Below are 27,941 nucleotides of genomic sequence, written 5' to 3'. Positions count from 1 at the left end.
ACTACCAGCTACTTTAGCTGCTCTTGGTGCAATATATCAAGCACTTATGGATTTTTTTTATTACTAAGGGACAAACTTAAAGTCCTTATTACTAACGACTAGACTAAGGGGCAAACTTAAAGTCCTTATTACTAAGGACTAGACTAAGGGGCAAACTTAAAGTCCTTATTACTAAGGACTACCAGCTAATTTAGCTGCTCTTGGTGCAATATATCAAGCACTTATGGATTTTTTTATTACTAAGGGACAAACTTAAAGTCCTTATTACTAACGACTAGACTAAGGGTCAAACTTAAAGTCCTTATTACTAAGGACTAGACAAAGGGACAAACTTAAAGTCCTTATTACTAAGGACTAGACTAAGGGGCAAACTTAAAGTCCTTATTACTAAGGACTACCAGCTGACTTAGCTGCTTTGGTGCAATATATCAAGCACTTATGGATTTTTTATTACTAAGGGGCAAACTTAAAGTCCTTATTACTAAGGACTAGACTAAGGGCAAATTTAAAGTCCTTATTACTAAGGAATAGACTAAGGAGCAAACTTAAAGTCCTTATTACTAAGGACTAGACTAAGGAGCAAACTTAAAGTCCTTATTACTAAGGACTACCAGCTGACTTAGCTGCTTTGGTGCAATATATCAAGCACTTATGGATTTTTTATTACTAAGGGGCAAACTTAAAGTCCTTATTACTTAGGACTAGACTAAGGGGCAAATTTAAAGTCCTTATTACTAAGGACTAGACTAAGGGTCAAACTTAAAGTCCTTATTACTAAAAACTAGACTAAGGGGCAAAATTAAAGTCCTTATTACTAAGGACTACCAGCTGATTTAGCTGCATTTGGTGCAATATATCAAGCACTTATGGATTTTTTATTACTAAGGGGCAAACTTAAAGTCCTTATTACTAAGTACTAGACTAAGGGACCAACTTAAAGTCCTTATTACTACGGACTAGACTAAGGGACAAACTTAAAGTCCTTATTACTAAGGACTAGACTAAGGGGCAAACTTAAAGTGCTTATTACTAAGGACTACCAGCTGATTTAGCTGCTTTTGGTGCAATATATCAAGCACTTATGGATTTTTTTTATTACTAAGGGGCACTTAAAGTCCTTATTACTAAGGACTAGACTAAGGGGCAAACTTAAAGTCCTTATTACTAAGGACTACCAGCTAATTTACTTATTACTATTACTAAGGACTACCAGCTGATTTAGCTGCTTTTGGTGCAATATATCAAGCACTTATGGATTTTTTTTATTACTAAGGGGCAAACTTAAAGTCCTTATTACTAAGGACTAGACTAAGGGGCAAATTTAAATTCCTTATTACTAAGGACTACCAGCTAATTTAGCTAATTTAAGCTACCAGCAAACTTAAAGTCCTTATTACTAAGGACTAGACGAAGGGACAAACTTAAAGTCCTCATTACTAAGGACTAGACTAAGGGGCAAACTTAAAGTCCTTATTACTAAGAACTACCAGCTGACTTAGCTGCTTTGGTGCAATATATCAAGCACTTATTGATTTTTTATTACTAAGGGGCAAACTTAAAGTCCTTATTACTAATGACTAGACTAAGGGGCAAATTTAAAGTCCTTATTACTAAGGAATAGACTAAGGGGCAAACTTAAAGTCCTTATTACTAAGGACTATTCTAAGGGGCAAACTTAAAGTCCTTATTACTAAGGACTACCAGCTGATTTAGCTGCTTTTGGTGCAATATATCAAGCACTTATGGATTATTTTATTACTAAGGGGCAAACTTAAAGTCCTTATTACTAAGGACTAGACTATGGGACCAACTTAAAGTCCTTATTACTAAGGACTAGACTAAGGGGCAAACTTAAAGTCCTTATTCCTAAGGACTAGAGTAAGGGGCAAACTTAAAGTCCTTATTACTAAGGAGTACCAGCTGATTTATCTGCTTTGGTGCAATATATCAAGCACTTGTGGAATTTTTATTACTAAGGGGCAAACTTAAAGTCCTTATAGCTAAAGACTAGACTAAGGGGCAAGCTTAAAGTCCTTAAAACTAAGGACTAGACTAAGGGGCAAACTTAAAGTCCTTATTACTAAGGACTAACAGCTGATTTAGCTGCTTTGGTGCAACATATCACGCACTTATGGATTTTTAACTAGGACGGGGCAAAGTTAAAGTCCTTATCACTCATGACGAGACTAAGGGGCAAACTTAAAGTCCTTATTACTAAGGACTAGACTAAGGGGCAAACTTAAAGTCCTTATTACTAAGGACTACCAGCTAATTTAGCTGCTCTTGGTGCAATATATCAAGCACTTATGGATTTTTTTATTACTAAGGGACAAACTTAAAGTCCTTATTACTAACGAATAGACTAAGGGGCTAACTTAAAGTCCTTATTCCTAAGGACTAGACGAAGGGGCAAACTTAAAGTCCTTATTACTAAGGACTAGACTAAGGGGCAAACTTAAATTACTTATTACTAAGGACTACAAGCTGAGTTAGCTGCTAGTGGTGATATATATAAATCACTAATTGATTTTTTTTATTAATCTGGGTCAAACTTAAAGTCCTTATTACTAACGAATAGACTAAGGGGCAAACTTAAAGTCCTTATTACTAAGGACTAGACAAAGGGACAAACTTAAAGTCCTTATTACTAAGGACTAGACTAAGGGGCAAACTTAAAGTCCTTATTACTCAGGCCTACCAGCTGACTTAGCTGCTTTGGTGCAATATATCAATCAATTTTTGATTTTTTATTACTAATGGTCAAACTTAAAGTCCTTATTACTTAGGACTATACTAAGTGGCAAATTTAAAGTCCTTATTACTAAGGACTAGACTAAGGGGCAAACTTAAAGTCCTTATTACTAAGGACTATACTAAGGGGCAAACTTAAAGTCCTTATTACTAAGGACTACCAGCTGACTTAGCTGCTTTGGTGCAATATATCAAGCACTTATGGATTTTTTATTACTAAGGGGCAAACTTAAAGTCCTTATTACTTAGGACTAGACTAAGGGGCAAAATTAAAGTCCTTATTACTAAGGACTAGACTAAGGGGCAAACTTAAAGTCCTTATTACTAAACACTAGACTAAGGGGCAAACTTAAAGTCCTTATTACTAAGGACTACCAGCTGATTTAGCTGCTTTTGGTGCAATATATCAAGCACTTATGGATTTTTTATTACTAAGGGGCAAACTTAAAGTCCTTATTACTAAGGACTAGACTAAGGGACCAACTTAAAGTCCTTATTACTAAGGACTAGACTAAGGGACAAACTTAAAGTCCTTATTACTAAGGACTAGACTAAGGGGCAAACTTAAAGTGCTTATTACTAAGGACTACCAGCTGATTTAGCTGCTTTTGGTGCAATATATCAAGCACTTATGGATTTTTTTTATTACTAAGGGGCAAACTTAAAGTCCTTATTACTAAGGACTAGACTAAGGGGCAAACTTAAAGTCCTTATTACTAAGGACTACCAGCTAATTTACTTATTACTATTACTAAGGACTACCAGCTGATTTAGCTGCTTTTGGTGCACTATATCAATCACTTATTGATTTTTTTTATTACTAAGGGGCAAACTTAAAGTCCTTATTACTAAGGACTAGACTAAGGGGCAAATTTAAATTCCTTATTACTAAGGACTACCAGCTAATTTAGCTAATTTAAGCTACCAGCAAACTTAAAGTCCTTATTACTAAGGACTAGACGAAGGGACAAACTTAAAGTCCTCATTACTAAGGACTAGACTAAGGGGCAAACTTAAAGTCCTTATTACTAAGAACTACCAGCTGACTTAGCTGCTTTGGTGCAATATATCAAGCACTTATGGATTTTTTATTACTAAGGGGCAAACTTAAAGTCCTTATTACTAAGGACTAGACTAAGGGGCAAATTTAAAGTCCTTATTACTAAGGAATAGACTAAGGGGCAAACTTAAAGTCCTTATTACTAAGGACTATACTAAGGGGCAAACTTAAAGTCCTTATTACTAAGGACTACCAGCTGATTTAGCTGCTTTTGGTGCAATATATCAAGCACTTATGGATTATTTTATTACTAAGGGGCAAACTTAAAGTCCTTATTACTAAGGACTAGACTATGGGACCAACTTAAAGTCCTTATTACTAAGGACTAGACTAAGGGCAAACTTAAAGTCCTTATTCCTAAGGACTAGAGTAAGGGGCAAACTTAAAGTCCTTATTACTAAGGAGTACCAGCTGATTTAGCTGCTTTGGTGCAATATATCAAGCACTTGTGGATTTTTTATTACTAAGGGGCAAACTTAAAGTCCTTATTTCTAAAGACTAGACTAAGGGGCAATCTTAAAGTCCTTAAAACTAAGGACTAGACTAAGGGGCAAACTTAAAGTCCTTATTACTAAGGACTACCAGCTAATTTAGCTGCTTTGGTGCAACATATCACGCACTTTTGGATTTTTAACTAGTACGGGGCAAAGTTAAAGTCCTTATCACTAAGGACTATACTAAGGGGCAAACTTAAAGTCCTTATTTCTAATGACTAGACTAAGGGGCAAACTTAAAGTCCTTATTACTAAGGACTAGACTAAGGGGCAAACTTAAAGTCCTTATTACTAAGGACTATCAGCTGATTTAGCTGCTTTGGTGCAATATATCAAGCACTTATGGATTTTTATTACTAAGGGACAAACTTAAAGTCCTTATTACTAAGGACTAGAATAAGGGGCAAACTTAAAGTCCTTATTACTAAGGACTAGACTAAGGGGCAAACTTAAAGTCCTTATTACTAAGGACTACCAGCTGAATTAGCTGTATTGGTGCAATATATCAAGCACTTATGGATTTTCATTACTAAGGGGCAATTTTAAAGTCCTTATTACTAAGGACTAGACTAAGGGACAAACTTAAAGTCTTTATTACTAAGGAATATTCTAAGGGGCAAACTTAAAGTCCTTATTACTAAGGACTAGACTAAGGGGCAAACTTAAAGTCCTTATTACTAAGGACTAGACTAAGGGGCAAACTTAAAGTCCTTATTACTAAGTACTAGACTAAGGAGCAAACTTAAAGCCCTTATTACTAAGGACTAGACTAAGGGGCAAACTAAAATTACCTGTAGTGTATACACATTGGATAGGATCGGGAAAGAATTCTTAAAAGCACGGCACCTACTGTCTAATACAAAAAAAAAAAAAAATACTCACTTTGCGATGAATAGCTTCAGGTCTCTGGCGTAAGACTCTGCACGATTTTGACATAGCTGACGATTGTGGCATATAGAGATTTTATTTTTTCAGGGTATGCCTATGATCCAAGCTGCGTTTATATAAACGGTACTGGCAGAGATTGGTATGAATTTTACATTCAACTAAACAGATGTGGAACCTTAGGAGGAAATACGCATAATATGGATAGTCGAAAACAACCAACAGTAAGATTTTATTTTATATTTCATATGAAATTATATAGAACATATTATATAAAATATACTTTTATATAATATATTTTGTATAAATGATATAATATATTTTATATCTATGTAAACTATATTTTACATATTTTATATATTATATTTTATATGATATTTTTTTTTCTTTATAGAAAAGAACAAACTATTGAGAAGTTTCTGTTGCTGGGGGACCAGCCTGGTTTAAGTGATGTTTTACTTCTTTATTACTTGTGCAAAACGTAAATTTTTCAACTACAATAACAAGATAGATTTCTGTTGACCATCATATTGAGCCAACTTACTATAGAAGCAAGATTTGCACGTTATTTATATAGAAAAAAGTAAATAAAGGCCTTTAAACTCTATCAAACAACCAATGGATAGTAAAGCAAGAATTTATTTATTATGTGTGTCAGAGAACAAAAAACATGTTTGGTAGCCAGATATTCCGACTTTCTATAACCTGAGATTAGAAGTTTCTTTTTTTACTGCTTTGAATTTCTTCACATCAGTCGTGTAGATTTTTTTTCGTTCTTTTTTTCTTTTTTATTTGACAGGTCTGCTAACAGAAAGTAGACCTAGACACACAAAAAACACTAGAAATTATGGCTAGATTGTCATTTGCATTTTGGGTATGTTTCTACTTTAAGTCCTACTTTTTTCTTCTCCTTGATTTCTTTGATGGAATTTTAGGTATATTTTGCAAAATGGACATTTTTTAGCCTGTTAGGTTAAAGCTACTATGTTAAGTAAAATTGCAACCGTGTCTTACCCAGGGATTGGGTTTATATTTAACCCTATACCCCCCCGTTCATTTGTATATAGATAGCAATTTATTTTCAACTGAAAAAAGAACTTTAAGTGGCACTCGCCTTATATACAACCCCTCCCAGTTATAGACAACACTGGTTACCATGACTGGTAACAAGTAACAAAAAAATTTACGAATAGTAGAAAAGTCCCTCGAAATTATAACTAAAGTGTTATTGCTCTCATCGGCCTTACTTTATTATTAAATAAAAAAAACAAGTTTTTTAAACTGAAAGTAAGGAGCGACATTAAAACTTAAACCGAAAATAATTTATTACTTTTATTACAGGGGCGGGGTTTTACTCACCGCCTCGATATTTAATATCTATTCTTAATCATAATAAACAATTTATTTTTTAAAAAAAAAAAAAAAAATATATTACATATAGAGGCGGGTATTAGTAAACCGCCCCTGTAATATAAGTACAAAAAAAGTGGATTTTTTATTTTTAATGTCGCTCCTTACTTTAAGTTTAAAAAACTTGTTTTTTTTATTTAATTTCTGATCGTTTTTTAGTTAATGCAGCTTTTATTTGTATAAAAATTTTACTTTTCTTTTGCTAAATGGATGTCTTTACAAATTAACTTACGTAACTAACTTCTATATTCGTATATTTTTCTTCTGGCAAAAAATACAAAGTTGCAGATTTTTGCAGATATGAGCTTGAAACCTATGCAATAGGGTTTTCTGATACGCTGAATATGACGGTGTGATTTTCATTAAAATTCTTTCACTTGTAGGGGATGTTTTCCCCCTCTTTAAAAAATCGAGTAAATTTTCTCAGGCTCGTAGCCTTTGATGAGTAATACTAACTTAATAAAATTTATATATTTAGGATCAGCATTATAAACAAATTATTTTGATACATTTATTGACATAAAAATTTCGTTTTTAAAAGTTTCGATTAATATTGAGCCGTATCGCTTGTTTTTTTTTTTTTTTTTTTATTACGTATATGTTATTACTTATATGAAGGGGTTCTCCCCTTAGTCAATACCACACTCTTTACGTTAAAAGTTATAAAAAAATTTTATTAAGAAACCACTGAATCACAAAGGCCGTTTAATTAGAATAGATAGCTCTTTTGAAAGCACTAAAAAAAAACTGTAGCGTAAAGAGCGAGGTACTGACTTGGGGGAGAACCCCCTCACATACGTTATAATTTCTGTTCGTTTTAAGTTCTAATATTCCTTCTTACATTTCAGTTGAAAAAACTTGTTTTTTTTATTTAATTTCTTATCGTTTTTTAAATAATTCTTGTAAAACGGGCGCCCCCTGCATCGACATTTCCCATAACCACCAGAAACATCAACCCCTTAATTTTTTCCCCGATTAATCCCCTCCCCTTGCCACCCCCCTCCTCAAGAAAAAATACTTCCTTATACTGGTTGTATACTTCACAATAACAAATAAATAATTCTGGCAAGTTCGGCGCCCCCTTCATGGCAATTTCCCTTCCCCCATGAAAACTTCCTTCATGAACAGATCCTCCAACATAACCACCGACCCACCCTTCCCTCCCACTACCAGAAAAAAAACCTCCTGAAAACTTCTGTATACTTCCCAATAACCAATACTATATGTTAACATTGGGTAAAGTTCATAACTTTTAGCCCTCCCTCTGGGAACTTTGGGGATTTAGTCATCCTAAAAGAAATATTTATGATATTTTCGACCATGCTGAACAAAATGGCTATCTCAAAATTTTGATCGGGTGACTTTGGGAAAAAAATAAGCGTGGGAGGGGGCCTAGTTGCCCTCCATTTTTTTGGTCACTTAAAAAGGGCAATATAACTTTTAGTTTCCTTTCAATTTAGCCCTCCCAAGATTTTATAGGACCAATGGGTCGATCCTATCACCCCTGGGAAAAAAAAAACAAAAAAAAAAAAAAACAAACAAATAAACTTGCATCCGTGATCTTTATTCTGGCACAAAATGGAAAAGTCCACATTTTTGTAGATAGGAGCTTGAAACTTCCACAGTAGGGTTCTCTCATACGCTGAATATGATGGTGTGATTTTCATTAAGGTTATATAATTTTTTAGGGGGTCTTTCCCCCTTTTTTTGAAAATCAGCCAAATTTTCTCAGGCGCGTAACTTTTGATATGTAGTACTAAACTTGATGAAAGTTATATATTTGAAATCAGCATTGAAATTTGATTCTTTTGATATATCTATTGGTATCAATAACCCGTTTTCTAGAGTTTCAGTTACCATTGAGCCGGGTCGCTCCTTACTTACAGTTCGTTACCACGAACTGTTTGATGAAGAAAAAATAAGTTCTTCAAAGGAAAGTAAAGACCAACATTAAAGATAAAAGTAACAGATATTATCCTGTGTGTGATGAGGGCTGCCGCCCCCTCAACCCCCTTCTCTCTAGCCTAAAGTTTAGCATGTGCTTAAGTAACATCATTTTATATTGAAGGAAACATAGCCAGTTGGTAATTGTAGGTGTTTTATTCCCCGATAGCCTTTCAATAAACTAAGGATTGTTTAAAGCAAATGTAAATAATTGATATTTTAATTTATATTTAATTTATTAACTGATATTGATAATTTAATAGTTGAATAAATAATTAAATAGCTGATTGAGGCATTGTGAAACTTTTGTTGCGTTGCTATTTTATAAGAATATAATTCTTTCTTGAAGCATTGGTGGAAAAATTTCAAACTCTAGCATAAAGAGGGGGGAGCTGAAGGGGGATCCATCTTTATATATTTCACATATAGTCCACATTTCTCTGTAATTATTCATATTTTGACCATTTTTTTTTGTATTGTTTCGAATTTATACTCCTGAAATTATTAACCCTTCCCCTTCACCATCGAATCTGAAACGGAGAAAAAGCCCTAGCGGAGAATAGTAGTGCATCACTGTTGTTGATCGTTCGCCAAATTGACCCTATACGGAATCAAAATACATGTGCATTAGTTTGAAAGAGCCCCCCCCCCCCTGCCATTCCCAGTTTCCTCACAAATGCCCATAATTACAAATCTTCGAACTAATATTGAAACAAAATTCGAAGTTTCAGAAGTTTGTAACGTCTAACGGAAAAAAATACCGGTGAAGAGTGGCAAATCATCATTGTTGCCTGTTCACTGAATACACCTTTTATAGGATTATTACTATTTTCAAGACGAGCCCCCCCCCCTGATTTCCCCACCATTATCAATAATTGTAAAATTTATAGAATAACAGTTAATTTTCGATAAAAAAAAATATTAAATGCATAGAGAATTGTCAATGGTTTTATAAAATAGTTTAAAACTTATACACTACTTATACAGTACACTATACACTACGCTTAAACTTGCGCATTATATTTTCCAAGATGACCGCATTTTGTCAGTGTTGCCGCCTCAAACAGTAGCATAAAAAATCAAAGCTAATTAGTTGAATTTGACAACCCTTTCGTTCGTAAAAGCAAAAAATTAACTATCTGTAGGTTCCCAAAAACAAATAAGACATCAAAGGAGAGATACACCTTTTTAAGCTGTTTGCTGTTATATGTTTTTTTTTTTATATGCTTTTTATATGTTTTTTTTGTATTATATGTTTTTAGCTTTTTTTGCTGATTTTTCACCCACGTTTCTTCTTTTTAAATTTGTAGCTTGCCATTACCCATACTGGATAACTGCATATAGCAGAGGAAATTTCAGGGGGACAGAGGGGGCCCTTTCCCCGGGCGTAGAAATTCTAGGGTTGCGAAATTTCAAATAAAACTCTAATGGTTATAATCATTTGGTAATTTTTAGAATTTTTTAGGTATAGTAGAGGGCGCAGTTAATAAATTAAATTTATTAATAATTAAAAAAAATTTTAACTGAAAAATAATTAAATAATGACTATTAAACATTTTAAATAATAGATTAAAAAATAATAATTGAATAAATTATTAATTAGCTGATAAATTCAAAATAACTGTGTAAATAAATGAAAACTTTGTTAAGGTCTGGCTAAAAATTTTGTGTGAGATACGGGGGGGGGGGGGGTTTAACCAAGATCTGGCCTCTGGCACAAGAGAGGTAAGAGCTACCACTGCATATGGAGGTCTTTTTCACTAAGAATTCGATTCCAGCTCCCCCTAACTTTTTAAGGTATGTATGACAGTATAAGTCTCCACTTAGAAAATTCACCCAATCAGATATTTTTCACTGTCCTTGGTACCTTATCTTCATAAGAAATCCGAGGCGAGAAAAATCGCAATATATCGGCGGAAAATCTTTTCAATTTTGCCAAACAACAGCTTCATTAGTTTCATGATGTGCTCCAAATAGCAGAAAGAAAATTCATTATATAAACAAAAGAGTCATAACTTCGATTTTAACAGACTTTAAAAGTTCAACACCTTCAGAAGTATGTCTGAAACAAATATTGGAAGTTTAAGAAGTTAATAACCTGAACCTGAGGACACAGTCCCTTTTCGTGAATTTTGTAAACAATTGGGAGCAAAAAATCTATTTCAAAAGAAACTTCTCGCATGACATTCGCATTAAACAAAACCTAAAATAATTTCCGCTCCTTTCAGAGTCAGAAACCTGGAGTTTTTTTACTATTCAACTAATAATTTCAATTGTTATTATTAATTTGTATAAAGATATTGTAAAAGAGTAATCCTGCTTTTTTCCATAGAGATGAAACTACGTTTTCTCAAATGGAACACCCTTTTTAATATAAAAGGAATAGCTTTATTATGGAATAACCAATCAACATCAGAACATTTTTAATTTCAGAAGGATTTTGTTCATTTAAATCTATTCAGAAGAATAATTGATTCTTTTGATCAATTTCCTGGATATTTTGATATGAAAAATGTGATCCTATCCCGTTTTCTTGGACTATAATAAGACAAAGGTTGAAATGGCTTGGACACGGTCCGCAGATAAAGGCTGACAAATTCCCAAAGGTTGTCCTTGTCGGCCACGCGTCTTGGGCCAAGCGAAAAGTAGGCCGTCCTTGAATAGTGCGGGAGGATAATATAAAAAAATTAAGCTAATTGAGAAATTTTTGGGAAGTTGTAAAAAGGGGGGGGGGGCTTTGAATAGGTTGGGATGGAGGAGGAGCATGCATCGCTGTGTTGAGCTCCTGTGGCTTAGTGTTGCAGTGAGTAGTTAGTCTTTTCATATTGTGGATAGGTATTTTAGTCCCCACCCCTTAAAAAGCATAGCAGGAGGAAGGCACGTAGGTGAATAGGCCTTTGGGCCCATACATCCTCGAAGCAGCTAGGTTTCCAAGACATTTTTTATGTTTTTCATATTTTTTGTGCATAGCAGAAATCGACCAAAAATTGTTTTAATCCCTAGATTATAGAACCAATATTAACTATATTCGTGTTTCTGAAACTAAAGCATTCTTTGTCTATTAATTGTTGTTTTCTTTCTAGAAAAACTTCATGTAGACCACAGTCAGTGTGTTCAGCCTTTGGGCCTATATATCCTCGAAACCTATATTTCTAAGGCATTTTTCATGTTTCTCATATTTTTATTTGTACAAGACAGGTCTACAAAAAAAGTTTTTTTTAATACCTAGATTATTGAACTATTATCAACTGTATATGTGTTTCTGAAACTAAAGCATTCTTTGTTTACAAATTTTCTTTTTTTCTAGAAAAACTTTATGTGAAACACAATCAGTTGTCTTTTTAAGGCCTTTGGGCCCATGTATCCTCGAAACAACCATATTTCTAAGACATTTTTCACGTTACTTATATTTCTTTGTATAATACAGGTCTAAAAAAAATTTTTTTTAGTGCCTAGATTATAGAACCAGTGCTAACTATATTAGTGTTGCTGAAACTGAAATATCCCTTGTAATTTTTTTGATAATTAGTTAGGCCTTTTGGCCCATATATCCTCGAAACAACCATATTTCTAAGACATTTTTCATGTTCTTTATATATATATATATATTTTTTTGTATAACGCAGGTTTACAAAAAAATGTTTTTAATGTTTAGGTTATAGAGCTAATATTAAATATATACGTGTTGTTGAGTCACTTGTTTATTAATTTTCGTTTTATTTTTTTTCTAGAAAAATTTTATGTGGAACACAATAAGTGTGCAATACAACTCCCTTATAGAAGAAGAATGGGACGAGCATTTCAAGGTCACGTGTGAATATGGCTACGATTTCTGGAAAACTATTTCTTTCCCTTTTTTAGACGTGGAGTAAGTATTTTTATTGTATCCTTTTTACATATGCTAATAAATATTTAATTCTTCAATTTGGGAACCTTTAACACATCATGGTAGATTTGGTTATAATGTGGTTATTCATTTATCGCTATTTATTCCCTTTAGCTAGGCATACGCTTTCCTATAAACTTTGGGTACGCTCCAGAGGACTTATAATTAGTTATTGGTATTTGTGTTCTAAAGCTACCAGATAATAAAAATTGGGTCAATTTTTTCATTAGTTGTCCAGAAAGATCTAGAATGTCAGCCATTTTTGCTTATTTTGAGCATATAATGTCATGAACTTGCAGTTATGAGCCATTTTAGGACGAAAGCAATTACAAATAGCTATCTGTTATTATAATTTATTGTAATTAATTATAATCATAATTAAAATAATTCATTGTAATTAATTGTAACAACAATTAATTATATTTTATTAAATAAAAAACCATATTAAAATTAATTTTGGTTGGACTTTGGAAGGCACCCTTTGCCTAACAGAATTTTGCACAATCTTATAGAATCGCATGATTTGAAGCTAAAAAGTCTATTGGATTACATTCATAAAGAAAAAAAAATGAGATTATACTATTTTGTGAGGGACAGAGAAAAAAAAATAGTTTATCACCTTTCCCAAACACCAGATTCTAAGCTCCTCTATCCTATAAAAAGAGCTGTTCCTGAAACTCAAAAGTTGATCCCCCCAGCCGTGTGACAAAATAGGGAATACTTACCAAACTACTTATAAAATTCTTCATATTTTAACGAAATCTCCAGACTGTATTTAATATCTGTAATAAGACATTCAGGTATCCTTATAACATCATGTGAATGTTGTCATATTAGTGATTGGACTGGAGTTAAGGACGCCTACCATTTACCAAAAGTAAGATTAGAATGACAGAATCGTGTCTTGATTTGCCAATTATTGCAAAGTCGTTAATCTGATTTTTAATTTTGAAAAAAAAACAGTTTTCTCTTTGTGGTGATTTTAGTCGATCTTAAGAAGTTGTGTATAAATTCCCAAGCTGAAAAACGGAATCAGTGGTGAAAAAGCGATCTAGCATTGACTAATTGCGGAGTATGTATTTAGTCCTGGCTTTTTGGACTCTTCACTTACCGTGACAGTATTATTAGTAAAGATGTTGGAGGCAGTGAAGATGTTAAAAGTAGAGCATCCACGGCCCAGAGTGTTTTTCACAACTAAGAAAATCTTTGGAAGCTACACTGCTGGCAGTAGTCACGTATAATTCTGAAACAAAGCCTTTTGAAAGAAGGAGAAGGATTTGTTAGATGTTTTCCTGACAAACTCTCAAGGATTCTTTCGGGTACCCGTCTTACTGACTGTATTTTAAACAATAAGCTGTACAAAACTGTGGTTCTATCCTAACTTTTAGGGTTTTAATGAGAAAAAGGTCGAGGTGGCTAGGACATGTTCTACGGATGACAGATTGCAGAAGATTATCCTTTTGGCTTACCTTCTAGTGCAGTGATTCCCAACCGATTATAGGCCATGCCCCAACAAGGCATTTCTGAATTCCTGATACCCCCCTCATGCCATTATGATTTTGTTCCTCAAAGTTTTACACGTATTCACCTGAAGAATCTAAAAAGGCTATAAATACGGTCTCCTTTTTCAAGTCCTTGTAAACTTTAGTGAAAGTAGGTTTTTCCGGGTTATAACTATAATTAAAGTCTAAGGATCTGTCAAAAAGTCCATTTCCTAGATAAAGCCCGTTTCCTTGCAGACTATATTAATTCTGAATATTTGCTATAATTCCTAGAAGTTGACAGACTAAAATAGGGCAGTTCTGTCAGTTGTCCTGGTGTGTATCTGCATGTTGTGCTGAATATAAGCTATCAATTTAGATTACTTGAATCAGTTCGAATTCTGTATCTGTCCTCGTCACATGAACATTTACTGCATTATATGTAAAAATAAACACTTTATACTCTAAACATAAACTCTATGGTTAGGGACTCTAGACATCCTCCACCGGTCGAACCCAGATAATAGGCCAACGCTACCATAAGACTCCAAAGAGAAGAAGTCACACTTTACAAAGTAGTACACAACTTTAAAGAGAAGTAGACAATTCACAGAAAGGTGATGCAAGCTTTACATCCTCCTCTAGGCATGTTTATTACTAATGAAAATTTTCGCCTGTATACAACACCTATTACAATGTGTGACGTCATTGCAAATCTATCATGATTCTTTTTTTGCTCTTTAAACCAATGGAACCTGTGCCCCACGTTTGGAACCATTGATCTAGAGTCAAAAAAATCAGATCGTCCTCCGAATGGGGTGGGAAAATGTCGTAAGAAGGGATTTAAAGGAAATTAGGATTTTTTTTTTTGGGGGGGGGGGGGTAAAGATGAGATTTGAATAGATTGGGATCGAGGAGGAGTGTGCGCAGCTGTGTTGACCTTAAGTGGTTTTGTGCTGCAGTGAGTTGTTAGTAGTAGTAGAAGTAGTAGTATTGGACTCTTGGTTTCCATACCACCTTCGATTTATTTTTTTTTTCGTTCTACCTCTATGCCTTATATTGATGTATAATATAAACCTAATTCAGACCTTTTATATGTAGTCCAAGCAGGTTCAGTTCCCCCTTTTGCATACAAGTCCAGGGTGCATTGTCCGTCAGGGGTTAACCCAAAAACCTCGATCATCCCTTAGTTTATGACCATCTACCTTAGTTCTGCCCTAGGAATGATGTATGGGACGGATGGATAATAGACTTATCTATCAACAAGAGGAAATGACATCATTTTTATACAATCCTAAAAGAGGTTTATGCCAGATTTACTTCTCACTCAGACAATCCGTCTTGACCTTTTCTCCACATAGCAATGGTAATTTGATGGCAACTAGATTTTAAGTCAAGTAATTTGATTGTATGGCCCTTTGAAACCTTTTTTAGGTAAACTGGAAAAAAAAACTGTTTTTAATTTTATATGTTTTTATCATTTCTTCTGAAAACGCTCTAGATATTATAATCATATAGATAATGTTTTAATCATAGATAATATAATCATAATCAAAAAGGCATTGACTTCGTTTCTATAGGAAGCAAATTACTTAGTATGATGATACTCTTTAGAATTAGACATGTTGTAGATATCGCTTTAAGAAAATGTGGTTTTAGGAAGAGGAAAGGATGCGCCGGACAAATTTCCACTCTTATATTAATAATTTAGATATTTAATTTTATATTATTTTATATATAATATATATAGTTATTTTATATATATATATATAATAATTTAATATTAGTCATAACTGATCCATTGAATGATGTCTGAGCCATCTGACCCCTGTAGTCTTTAGCTTTGTAAATTATAAGCAATCATTTGATTTAGCCAATAGAAGAGCGTTAGCGGAGATCCTATCCTTGTATGGTATAACAGATAAATATATTAAAGTGATTGGTGCTACGTGTAACAATGACATTGCTGCGGTTAAGGCAAAAAATAAGGTTAGTTGCTGCTTTCGAATTGAATTAGGAAATAATCAGAGTTGTGCTCTATCCCCATTTACATGTATCATTTTGATAAAATTTGTCCTAAGAAACAGCAAAGGCTATAGGAAAGCATGGAATTGTCCTAGACTTAGGTTATGCTGATGATCTGAGCGTCCTAGATGAAAATGTTAGCAAAATTGATGATGTTTCGGAGGTTTTGAGAGCACAGAGCACAAGAATAAACTTGAAAATTGATGTTAAAAAGACTAAGTCTTTTAGACTGGGATTAAGTAAAGTTGAAGAAGTGATATTGGGTAACGAGATGATCAATCAATTAGATAGCTTTACATACATAGATACTATTATTCGTAAAGACGGTGGGTACAGTGAAGATTATAAAAATAGAATAGACAAGGCCCAAGATTTTTTTTTGCAGTTGAAAAAAGCTTGGAAGAATAGTAAGATAAAACTGCAATCCAAGATTAGAATATTGGAAGCTACATTGATGATAGTGGTCAAGTATGGTTCTGAAACATAGCCGATCGGGAACAAAGAGGAAGATTAGTTCGATCATTTCCAGAGGAATTGTCTACAGATTCTCTTGGGTTCCCATCTGATTTATCGTGTTTCAAACAGCAGGCTCTGTAGAAAATATGTTTTTATCCCCCTTTCTAGGGCTAATGAGAGAAAGGTTGAGATATCTTGAACACGCTCTGCGGATGAAGTATGACAGATTGCCAAAGGTTGTTCTTTTCGGCCAACCATTTACGCCAAAACGAATAGCAGGCTGTCCCCTAATTTAGCGAGTGGAGCTCATAAGAAAGGATTTAAGGGAAACCGAGACTTCTTGGGAGGGTATAAAGAGGATGGCTTTAAATAGATTAAGCTAGAAGAGAAGCGTACGTAGCTGTGTTGGCCTCAGGATGCTTGGGGCTGCAGTGAGTTGTTAGTAGTAGTAGTGACTGTAGTAACGTATCTCAGAACAAGTCATACTACGATTTTACGTAATAGTACGCAGCTTAACTGCAGTAGGCTTTCATGAAAGCAAACCTCCTGCTAATGGGTCAAAGCTACTTATATCATTTTGAACGTTGCTTGATTACGATAGGTTTTAATGAAAGTGAACCTATCTTATTGCTACTAGTACCATCAATCAATGTGGGAAACATATAATGTATTTGATTTTTTTTTTCTTTTTAGTGTACTTTACTCCGCTTGTTTTGTATAAAAGTGGGTTATAAATAAATTATTATTATTATTATAAGAGAGGTATCTAGACCTGACGTCGAAAAGAACCCCCCCCCCCTGTCATTCGGTGATTTTGTTCTTTTTTTTAGCCTACCCTATCATTGTTGCACATTTCTCCTTTCAGGAACTTAAAGACATAGTTAAGGGTAATGAAATTAAAATTGTTCAACAGTAGGCCTATCAGGTTAAAGTCAAAATAACCTACTTAGCCAACCAATATTTTTCAAAGGTAACATGACCTTGCTGGATTTTTACTGAACATCACTATCAAAACAAAACACCAATACTCGTTACTTATTATTTAAAGAGAAATTTTATCTTTAATCTGATAGTATTTTAGGTTAATTTTATTGCTACCCAATTTCCTATTTTTATAATAGATTTACCAGATACTACACAGCCAGTGGTGCTAGTAGAATTTGTCTTGACCTACGCATGCTCATCAAATGTGCAACACTAGGTCCTTGTATAGATCCTCTTTTCTAAGTGTAGTTCAGTTTGTCTTTGTTAGTGGAGCTTCAAAATCTCCTTTCTGTGCCCCAATCTGATCTATTGTCTTTTTTTGTCCTATTTTCCAAATTAAAATCTGTACTAATCAAGTACAATGGCAGTCTCTGGGGGTTCAGGATTAGTTATCACTTGTCTTTTAACAAGTTTTTTCATGTTAAAAAAAGTAAATGAATAAATCTGTTACATTAAAATTCTAGTTTAATGAATTCTTGCTATCTTGGAAAGTAGTTGTGTTAGGAAAATGAAGCTTTCAGTAATGGATCCAAGGCCAAAAATATACCCCAGGAAACTATGTCTACCCTTTTCTGATTTCTAGGGTTTAGAAGATTAACTACATGACATATCTATACCTACTTGAATTTTGACAAAAAATATTATACCTTAATTTTCAGTTTTCAATCTCTTGTTCATTGGCTTTGATTTTAAAAATGCTACATCAAGCTTTGTTTACTAAATTTAAGAAATATATTTACATATCTTTAAAATTGGGATTAGGATTGAGTAAAAGTATGTGGTTTAAAATACGTTTCTTGTACCTCATTTGAGCAGAAGATTTGTTTTTTAAGGTCTCTCTTTTGTAACATAAAGTTTTTTGAACGTCATCTTCGACGTAACACCTTAAATTAGGCATACTTTTCTCAGACCACACTGGCTTTCTATGACGAATAGACAAACGTTCAAATGGGGATAAATCCATTTATTTGGACAGTGAAAACAGTCAAAACCAACCGAGTATACAACTATAAATTCACCATTTCATTTGTAATTAGAAGACACAGAAGACTTTGCCACCTTCATTGGAAATTTATTTTTACATTTAATCAAGATTAAAGAAGAAAATTTACATCAAGACTTTGAATGAACTTTGTCATTGCACTCTCTCCGAAAAACAAAATATAGAGTGAATTATTTTGTGAATGACCCGAAAGTTAATTATTTTGGTTTTCTATAAATATGTTAGTTTCAGTTTTTATACTTTTTTCAGTTTTAATACTTTATTATTTCTACTGATGATGATCGCTCTATATGTGATCGATATCTAGACTTTTGTACCAGTTTTCACCCTCAAAGTAAATGTATTTATCCCCATTTGAACGTTTATTTGGTTGAGGTCATGAAAGATCAATGGCTTTAGGGGGGGGGGGAAGGAGTGGAGTTAGGTACTCTAAAATATCTTCAGAGGAGATCATTAAGGCTCTGGATACATATCTGAAAGTTTCATTCACCTAAATAAACTTTTTCTCAGATAGCAAAAAGTACCTAAACTAGAATTTTACCGCTGTTAATCAAAACCAAAATAACAACAGTTTCCAGATAAACTACAGTAAAACGATATTACGTAATCAAGGCCGTATCCAGGGGGTCAGGGGGTTTGATCCCCCTCCCCCTCGAAATGTTTTTCTGACCCGTAAAAACGTAACAAAAATGGATATAAACAAATATTTTATGCGTTTTTTTTGGTAGACCTCCCAACCCCCCCCCCCCCCAAAAAAAAAAACTTTTTTTGGGGGGGAAAAATAATCTTGAATACGGATTTTCGGAGGATAAAATAACCTTGGAAAATAATCTTGGACACGGCCCTGTACCTAATGTTGATGTTTATCTGAAAATTACTAAAACTGCTGATTTTTGCTTTGCAACTCTTCTTGTTGCATCGAAGCCTTCGAACTGCTTCTAACTATAACAAAGTTTGCCCTCGTATGTGTTAGTTACTATGGTACGTAAGGTGACCCATTCCATTCCAATACTACACTTTTCTGGATATATTTCTTTTTTTTGTGTTGTTACATTGTAAGTTTAATTTGTTTGAATGGTATATATAATATTCCACCTGTATCCAATTTGTACATTTGCTTTTAATATTTTCTAAAGATAACGAAATAATCGAATTATTTCTTTAAAGTAATCGGTTTATTATAATTTGAGAAATTTACTTCACATTAAGACATTTCCAAAGGATAAAAAAATTTAATTTTTTGGTATAAGTAACGTCAATTTCCTTTCTTTTTAATCAGTGATGAAAATTATATTCTAATTTTGACAGCGCAAATGTCAAAACGATGACACTAATGTTTGTTTTCAGGGTTGCCACGGGAAACCCCGTGGTATTTACCTTGGCCCCTCCTGAGTGTCACATGGAAATACGTCAAGGCTATGGTACTACAGGTGCTCGCGTGAGTGGCCCAGTCCGTGTTGGCGACCCTTTAACCCTTATGGTGTACATGCGATCTCAGTACGGTAAGTCGATGAACTTGATACACGGAAGTCATATTTTTTCTTTGGAAAAGGATGTTGAATTTTTCTGTTTAGTTTTTATCTTTGTTTACCGTAGATTTTTCAAATCTGATTTTTATCTTTTTGGTAGCTCCCTGCCTTCCGAAACTTTTAGAACAAACCATTCATATGTATGGAATTTGATTATTTTGTTATCCTTGTCATATCCTGGCTCAATAAGAAAAAAAGAATTTTCTTCAAAAAAGATGTTTGCTTTTCCTTATTCATCTATCGCTAAAAGTCTTTTTTCCAAGTTTTTATTTTGCTAGTATTTCCTGGCCTTCAAAGCACATTTGCACAAACAATTGTCGTGTTCAAGTCAGCTTTTTCCTTTGTTTCAATGCCATCCTGGTTAATGACAAGCAAGAAATATTAATTGTTAAATTCCATTAAGGGACGATGAATCGGGCAATTATACAAGAATTTCTTTCGGGGATGGGGGATAGAACAAATTAAATGATTTGAATAAGAAGTGCCTAAAAGTTTGAGGGAAATTTTTGAATTCGTGGGGGTGATGCTCTCCAGCACACGTCCCTGCAACAATTTTATGGACTTTATAATAGAGGGATGCTATTTGGCTCCAAATTTATGTATATATCTTTTAAACTTCTGGCAATTAAAAATAAAGACACTTCACTCTTTGCTAATTTAATATTTGGGGGGTTGAGTTTGAATTTGGAAATTTGTACAGACCTCTACGACAGTTTTTAGATTTCTTTGACACCAATGCCTGACCCTGTTGGAAAGTGTTAGTTTTTTATTCAGCAACTAGTACTATAGAAATAGAACTCTAAAAGAAAGAAAAAGGCTGAAAAAAGCGGGTGAATAGAACCCTGGAATTATCCCCCCCCCCCTAAGTAGAGTAACTCTTTGAGTTTTGAGTGTGATAAATCATAAAAAAAGACAATTTTTTATTTAGTAATCGTTTATTTGTTTTAAAGCAATTGAAAAAAAATACTGAAAAGTCAATCCGAAGCTGAGATTAGTTGTGTGTAAGTCTGTGATCTGTAAAATGTGGATTTAATACAAGCCAATGGCCCTAATAACAGTTTTATAGCAGCATATTCTGACAATTGTCCTATTTAACCTTTAAATTTTTAATATGTCAATAGAAAAACTCAATATATTTCAAATTAGTGATAACAAATAGCACATTCGGCGACTTACGGTATGTCAAGCCATGAAATTAGCCGATATTAGTAATTTATTTTCTAAAATGCCTCTTCAAATTATGCTGTAAATCTCATATCTTCCATATCCGTCTCTCCATTGATTTCTTAGGCGGGATAATATAATTTATTTTATATTTGGTTTTATAAAGCTACTTTTGATTCAGATTCTTGAGCATTATATATACCATGTATTTGATTTCTTGTTTTTTATCTCTTAAACCGTGACGCATAAAAATTCGTGAATTAAAGATGGTACATTTCCATTCAAATGCTATTCTGAGACACAAAAACACTGTTTTTTATTGTTAGACAGACATTTTTTGAATATTTGAAATTAACCTTATTCAAAACATTCTTGTTTTGAATAATTTAATGTTGACTATAATTCACCTTTTTATTAGCCCATGGACTTATTCTTCATCAGTAATACAAACTTCAGGAAAGCGATTTTTTCACTGAACACTATATCGCCCAAAGTAGAGAAAAAATCATTAATTTATTTTTATTAAGGACATACGTCATATTTGGGTTCAAGAACAACCTTAATCCTTAAAGATGGTAAAGATGTCGGCAAATGACGGCAAAGATGTCGGCAAGTAGCAGATGACGGCAAAGATGAATTCTGATTGTTTGAATTGGGAGAGTTGATATTTACAAAACCCCTCATGTGTCTACAAATTAGTAAAAATTAGAATTCAAATTCTAGTGAAAAACCTCCAAATGCAGCTGCGTAGTTTTAGCGGTAGCGGTGCCAAATTTAAAAATAAGAAACTTGGGTAATAAATCAGCGAAATAAGACAACATGGCACCAAAAAGCCTAAGAAGGCCTAGCTTCTTCTACATGTAAGAAGATGTAGTGGTAAGCAGTGGTACCCCCCCCCCCTCCCAATTTTTTGAAAAAATTTCTATTTTTATTGAATTCCTTTTTTTTGCATTTACATGTAAAAAGAAGATAGATCTTCTTTTGAAGGTCCAGTTGTCTTTGAGAATCAATTCCATTGAGAATCAGTTGCTCATTGTTTTCCAGTTTAGACAAATTGCGTCAAACTAAATAAATTTATTTGCAAATAGGTCAAATTAGTTCCGTGTTTAGCCAAAATGTATCAATAAAATCCATCAAAAACACCAGAGGTCGAAGCAGTGGATCAGATTAGAACAAAACCATTAAAAAAAAGAAACAAACAAAACCTTTTCTTTATTAAAGTAATTAAAGAAAACAAATAGAAATCAAGATGCCTCATTAAGAAACATAGTAAATAAATTTATTTTTAGATGGCTTCGACATTGTCGTTAGCGAATGTTACGCACACAATGGAGGATCAAAAAGAATTCAATTAATAGACCAGAATGGGTAAGTCATTCATCGCTGATTCTTTGGAATTGAATTGAAACGGTTTCCAGTGAACGTGGTCCGCTATCTCTTGTTATATATTTGGGTTAAATTTAATCGTAACGGTAGCTATTATCCTAACTTCGATATGTTTATTCATCTGGAAATTTCCACACGCAAGAATTATGACTAAGCGAAAGTAAACTTTGGGCTGCGTGATTCAATGTTTCCTTTGGGCTGCGTGACTTAGGGCTCCTTTATACATTGCGGAAATGCATGCAGAAATCTGTCCGCATCGTTTTGAACGGTGGCCCAGAAAACGCTATGTTTTAAGGCAAAGATTTCAAATAAATGAATCAGCGTGGATGAAGATAAGTTGTAAAAGAAGATTATTGGCTAATTTGACTCTCGCTTTAGTCCTTATACTGCAAAGAAGGCACAGAAGACAAAAATAGAAAGAAATTCAGTCTGAAACAACAAAGATTTTGATGTTCCATAGTCCAGTTTTTACTCATTTAAAAGTTTTGCCAAGAATTCGTGTTGATTTGACCAAATCGTTGCGGAAAGCTAGAGAGTTTTTCAAGCACGAAAACGGACAGAATCTCCACACGGATTACTAAATCCGGACAGATTTCCGTAATGTGTAAATGGACCATTAATGCAATCGGAACAAACTTTTGTTCATTGATTCTCATTAAAAACTAGGCATACAATACCAGGTTCGATGCTCTTTTGAGTCTATACTTGGGGTAGCAGCTTGCCAATTTTGGGACACAGAGGGATCTAAACTTGGGGTAGTTGTTTGCTAATTCTGGTATATTTGAAAACCAATAAATACAATAGATGGCATTAATAGGAACTCTGTATAGAAGCTAGAGCAGCCATCAATACATTATAGGAGAAATAAAGGTTTAGATAGATAGATAAATAGATTTAAGATAGATAGATTTATTATAAAATATAGATAAAATCTATCTATCTCTTGTCACTCTCTATCTAATTTGTATATAAAATCTAAATATAGAGTCGCTCTTGTGACTATATTTTTAGTTTTTGGTGGTTGGGTAATATATTAACGGAAACTTATCGCGTATTTTGTTCTATTAAATAAAAAAAACAAGTTTTTTTAACTGAAAGTAAGGAACGACGTTAAAACTTAAAACGAACAGAAATTATTCCGTATATGAAGGGGGCTGTCCCCTCCTCAAGGCCTTACTCTTTACGCTAAAGTTTTTTTATTGTTTAAAAAAATAGAGTTGTGAGAAAGTCAAACTTTAGCGTAAAGAGCGAGGCGTTGAGGAGGGGACAGCCCCCTTCATATACGGAATAATTTCTGTTCGTTTTAAGTTTTAACGTCGTTCCTTACTTTCAGTTAAAAAAACTTGTTTTTTTTATTTAATTTTTGAACGTTTTTGAATTAATGCAGGTTTTGATTTTGGCTCACCGTACATGAATAATTAAAACAAAATTTGCATATTATATTTGGTTAAATGGCTTTCTCGAAACTTGTTTAATCTTATTTACGAACGTTTTTATTAGTAATAAATATACGTAACTTAGAATTAACTTACGTAACGAACTTCTATATTCATAAATTTTTAACACGTATATTAGGGGGCTCGCCCCCTAGTCAATACCCTTCTCTTTAAACTATAGTTCGAATTTTTTTTCCAGTTCTTTAAAAATGACCTCTTAATCACAATCAGTTGATCAGTTGAAAAACTTGTTTTTTTTTTTATTTAATTCCTGATCTTTTTCTTTAATAATGCTGGGAAATCCGGCACGCCCTGCCTAGCAATGTCCCGGCCCCCATGAAAACTTCCTTCATGGAAAGATCCTTCCATATAGCCCCCGACCCTCTCCTTCCCCCACCTACCAGAAAAAATCTCCTCTGAAAAAGTCTGTATACTTCCCAATAACCAATGCTATATGTTAACATTGAGTAAAGTTCATAACTTTCAGCCCTCCCCCTGGGGACTTTGGGGGATCAATTCATCCTAAAAGACATTTTTATCATATTTTCGACCATGCTGAACAAAACGGCTATCTCAAAATTTTGATCGGGTGACTTTGGGAAGAAAAAAAGCGTGGGAGGGGGCCTAGCTGCGCTGCATTTTTTTCGGTTACTTGAAAATAGTACTATAACTTTGGATTTCCGTTCGATTAAGCTCTCCTAAGATGAGCTACTACCACTGGGTTATTACAATCACCCCTGGGGAAAAAAAAAAAAAAAACAAATGAGAATGCATCCGTAATGTTTATTCTGGCAAAAATAGAAAATTCCACATTTTTGCAGATAAGTGCTTGAAACCTCGACAGTGAGGTTCTCTTATACGCTAAATATGATGGTGTGATTTTAATTCAGGTTTTATAACTTTTAAGGGGTATTTCCTCCTTTTTTTGAAAATCAGCCAAATTTTCTCAGGCGCGTTACTTTTGATGGGTAGCTCTAAACTTGATGAAAATTATATATTTTAAATCAGCCTTAAAATCTGATTCTTTTGATATATCTATTGGTATCAAAAACCCGTTTTCTAGAGTTTCGGTTACCATTGAGCCGGGTCGCTCCTTACTTACAGTTCGTTACCACGAACTGTTTGATATACTGTTGAATTTTGTTTCCCTAGCGTTAGAGTTTATTAATTATTGAACCCTTAAGCATCCCTCCCATTGTCCTGCTAGCAGTGGAAAAAGACGAAGACACATCAGTACTATCATTGCAAAAAAATGATTTTCCTTGTTGTTCAAGCCACAGGACTGGTAAGTGGTAAGTGGGACTGTAAGTTGCTTGTGTAGGTTTTTTGGCCATGGCGACTCTATTGGTGTACTTTTATTTCAATCTGACGCCATTTTTAGGTGTTCAAGCTATTTTTCCAAATCCCTGTAAATTGTATTTTGAAATAACATTTTACTATTAAGACTAATCGAGATAATAGTTACAATTCCTGGATCAGCTACAATTTTTTTTTTTTTTTCATTAGACATTTTTTTAAATGCGTATTTTAATTCTTGGCTGCTCTCAGCCGTGGTTCATTATTTACTAAATTACAGCTACCGCTGCAAACATTGTAATTCCACTAATACCATGTAATCCCAAGTGGTACTCCACATACACACAGATACTACCATGGTATCTTTATAATTTCTTTTCCTGGGCGCTGGAATTAGTAGTCAGAACCTTTAGTTTTTGTTTCTTGGGCAAGGCCATATCTAAGGTAGGGGGGGGGGGGTAGGTAACTAAAAACAAAGAAAAAACTAAGCTATTGTAGTAAACTCGAACAGAGCAGAATAAACACTGAATCAAACAAACCAAAAAAAAACAAGCCAGAATGAATTGAAGACCATACGCCAATTAGATTCAACAAGAATTTACTACTTAGGGATTGACTTAGCTTGCCTACTGACCCAATTTTTATAATAAAAAAAAATATGGTCAAATGATATTAATTTAACACCGAGGAAAATAATATTTGAATATTCTAATATTCTTTTCTGTCAACTAGCTGACATTACCCTCAGTTTTACGGCTACTTAATGTTATTACTCATTTATTTTTTCCTTCTTTGTCATACGTTAAAAGTAATAAACAATTTTAAGACCAATTTACAATGATAAAAACAAAAAATTTTCGGTAAGTACTGATATAAGCAACAACAAGACCCGTGAATTCTCTCTACTGTTTCTGTTGCTTTGAAAGACGATAAAATATGTTCAATGTGCTTTGGTATTCTGCTGAGGTGTATATGATAATCCACATCATAGAGGGAGTATAAGAATGCTTTCAAAGCTACTGAATTTTGTTAAGCTGGAGATTTCTTCTTCCGAGGTAGGGAGATTCCTTCATTTTCTCTCAAGTTCTTGCACTGATTAGTGTTTGTCTCTGTTTGGGCTCAGATGATATCTGCAAGAGTGAAGATTTTGGTTGTAGAGATTATCCTTAGAATCTTCAGAATCTTAGAATCTTCCTTAGAATCTTTATCATCATGGTTGCAGGGTCGGACGCAACCTAGTAAAAAACGAGGTGTGGCCCTTAGTAAAAAAAAAAAAAAAAACACATTTAATTAACTGTCAAATGGGAAGAATAACCATTTGAAGCTGATTAAGGGATGGTATTTATTATTATTAGGTTTGTTTTATTTATAAAAGCTTATTGCAAAAACATAAGGGAGTTTCGAAAAATGCCCTGAAACTAATCAAAATTGTGTCGAATCGAAATAAAAACAGCACCAATGGCATAATTAGGACTTAGAATCCCATATAAGAGTATTGCAGTCCCCTATCGTGAGCAACAGTGAAAATAACTTTTCATATGAGAAGCAGTAATTCCTTTTATATGGTTATAACTTTTTGTAGTTATGGCAGTAATGCCCTTTTGTTTGTTTTATATAGTGTTACTTCCAAATCAAGGGATAGGAAACAGTTAATGAGGGTTTCAAATTATACAGAGATTTTCATTTGATGGTGACCTTGGTTGCCTTCCTTTCATTTGACGGCCTTCCTTGGTAAGGAAGGCCGTGAGTCTAGGATGTCCAACTGGTTAAGAATTTTTAGACTGCATATTCCAGGCAGTGGATTGCCTCAGTTGCCTTCCTTGGTAAATCGTACAAAAAATTTAGTGAAGCTACGTTTATATAAAAAAAAAGATTCACCTTGTGTTGATTTCTTTGGTGAATTGAAATATACTTATTCATCTCGACATATGTAAACCATCAACCAAAATGTCTGCAATCAAACTTGTGGATTTGGTAAATGGGGCGCTCAAGCTGGGTTTGATTCCAGCTGCTTTATTCCTGGATTCGAAGAAAGCGTTTGACACAATTGACCATAACTATCACTTAAGCTGGATAAAATCGGTGTGAATGGAAAGAGGTTCTTATGATTTAAATCTTATTTGAGCGGTTGAAGCAAACGATTGTTCAACTTCTGTAACTAATCTGATAACCTATGGAGTACTTCAAGGTCTTTTCATTACCAGGACCTGTGTTTTATTACTTGACCTGTTGAGTACTTCACGGGTCCATACTAGGCCATTTTATTTTTATTATCGAATTAAGTAGTATTTTGTCAGAAGCTAGTATAATCCTTTCTGCGTATGATACTCTTTTTCTTGTTGCTGCACAATCAGTTAGTTGACTTTTTGGTAAAATGAAAAAGGCCTGGCTGAGTTTATTGAGTGACCAAATTTTGATATTTTAAGATTAAATTATATCAAAACTAATTACATTTTATTTTCTCCGACATCTAGAATTGAACCTAACTGGGAACTAATAGCAAATGAGTAAAGAATTTAGTAGCAAAGTATTTGGAAGTTATGATCGATGAAAATATATCGTAGAAGATACCCTCTGATGTTACAGCTTCAAGATTGTCAAAATCTCTGGGTGTGTTTCAACGAGATAAGAACTTAGTTTCGAAGAAAATACTAAAATTCCTTTTTTTTACCAGTATATTTTTTATGATTTCTCTATATGGACAAGTTCATTTTGTGTCATGCTATACAAAAAATCCAGAAAATCCAAAAT

The 27,941-nt window shown here is 33.7% G+C and overlaps 2 protein-coding genes across 2 annotated transcripts in view; both read left to right on the top strand.

Moving 5' to 3' along the window:
* Nucleotides 1-27,941, top strand: part of LOC148939157 (uncharacterized) — a 459,905-nt gene that overhangs the window by 332,926 nt on the left and 99,038 nt on the right. The window lies entirely within an intron of this gene.
* The window catches only part of LOC148939161 (uncharacterized), a 105,841-nt gene that overhangs the window by 53,310 nt on the left and 24,590 nt on the right, over nucleotides 1-27,941 (top strand). The window contains exons 5-8 of the mRNA XM_089106756.1: nucleotides 5,281-5,414; nucleotides 12,276-12,412; nucleotides 19,727-19,881; nucleotides 22,362-22,440. Of these exons, the coding sequence (XP_088962882.1) occupies nucleotides 5,281-5,414; nucleotides 12,276-12,412; nucleotides 19,727-19,881; nucleotides 22,362-22,440 (505 nt within the window). The remainder of the gene's footprint in view (nucleotides 1-5,280; nucleotides 5,415-12,275; nucleotides 12,413-19,726; nucleotides 19,882-22,361; nucleotides 22,441-27,941) is intronic.

The sequence above is a fragment of the Artemia sp. Qi Xiang Cuo genome, chromosome 21, assembly GCF_049724085.1.
Source record: "Artemia sp. Qi Xiang Cuo chromosome 21, ASM4972408v1, whole genome shotgun sequence".
In the NCBI taxonomy this organism is placed as follows: domain Eukaryota; kingdom Metazoa; phylum Arthropoda; class Branchiopoda; order Anostraca; family Artemiidae; genus Artemia; species Artemia sp. Qi Xiang Cuo.
Note: the sequence above shows the minus strand (reverse complement) of the source record. Positions and strands in the feature narration are given on the sequence as shown.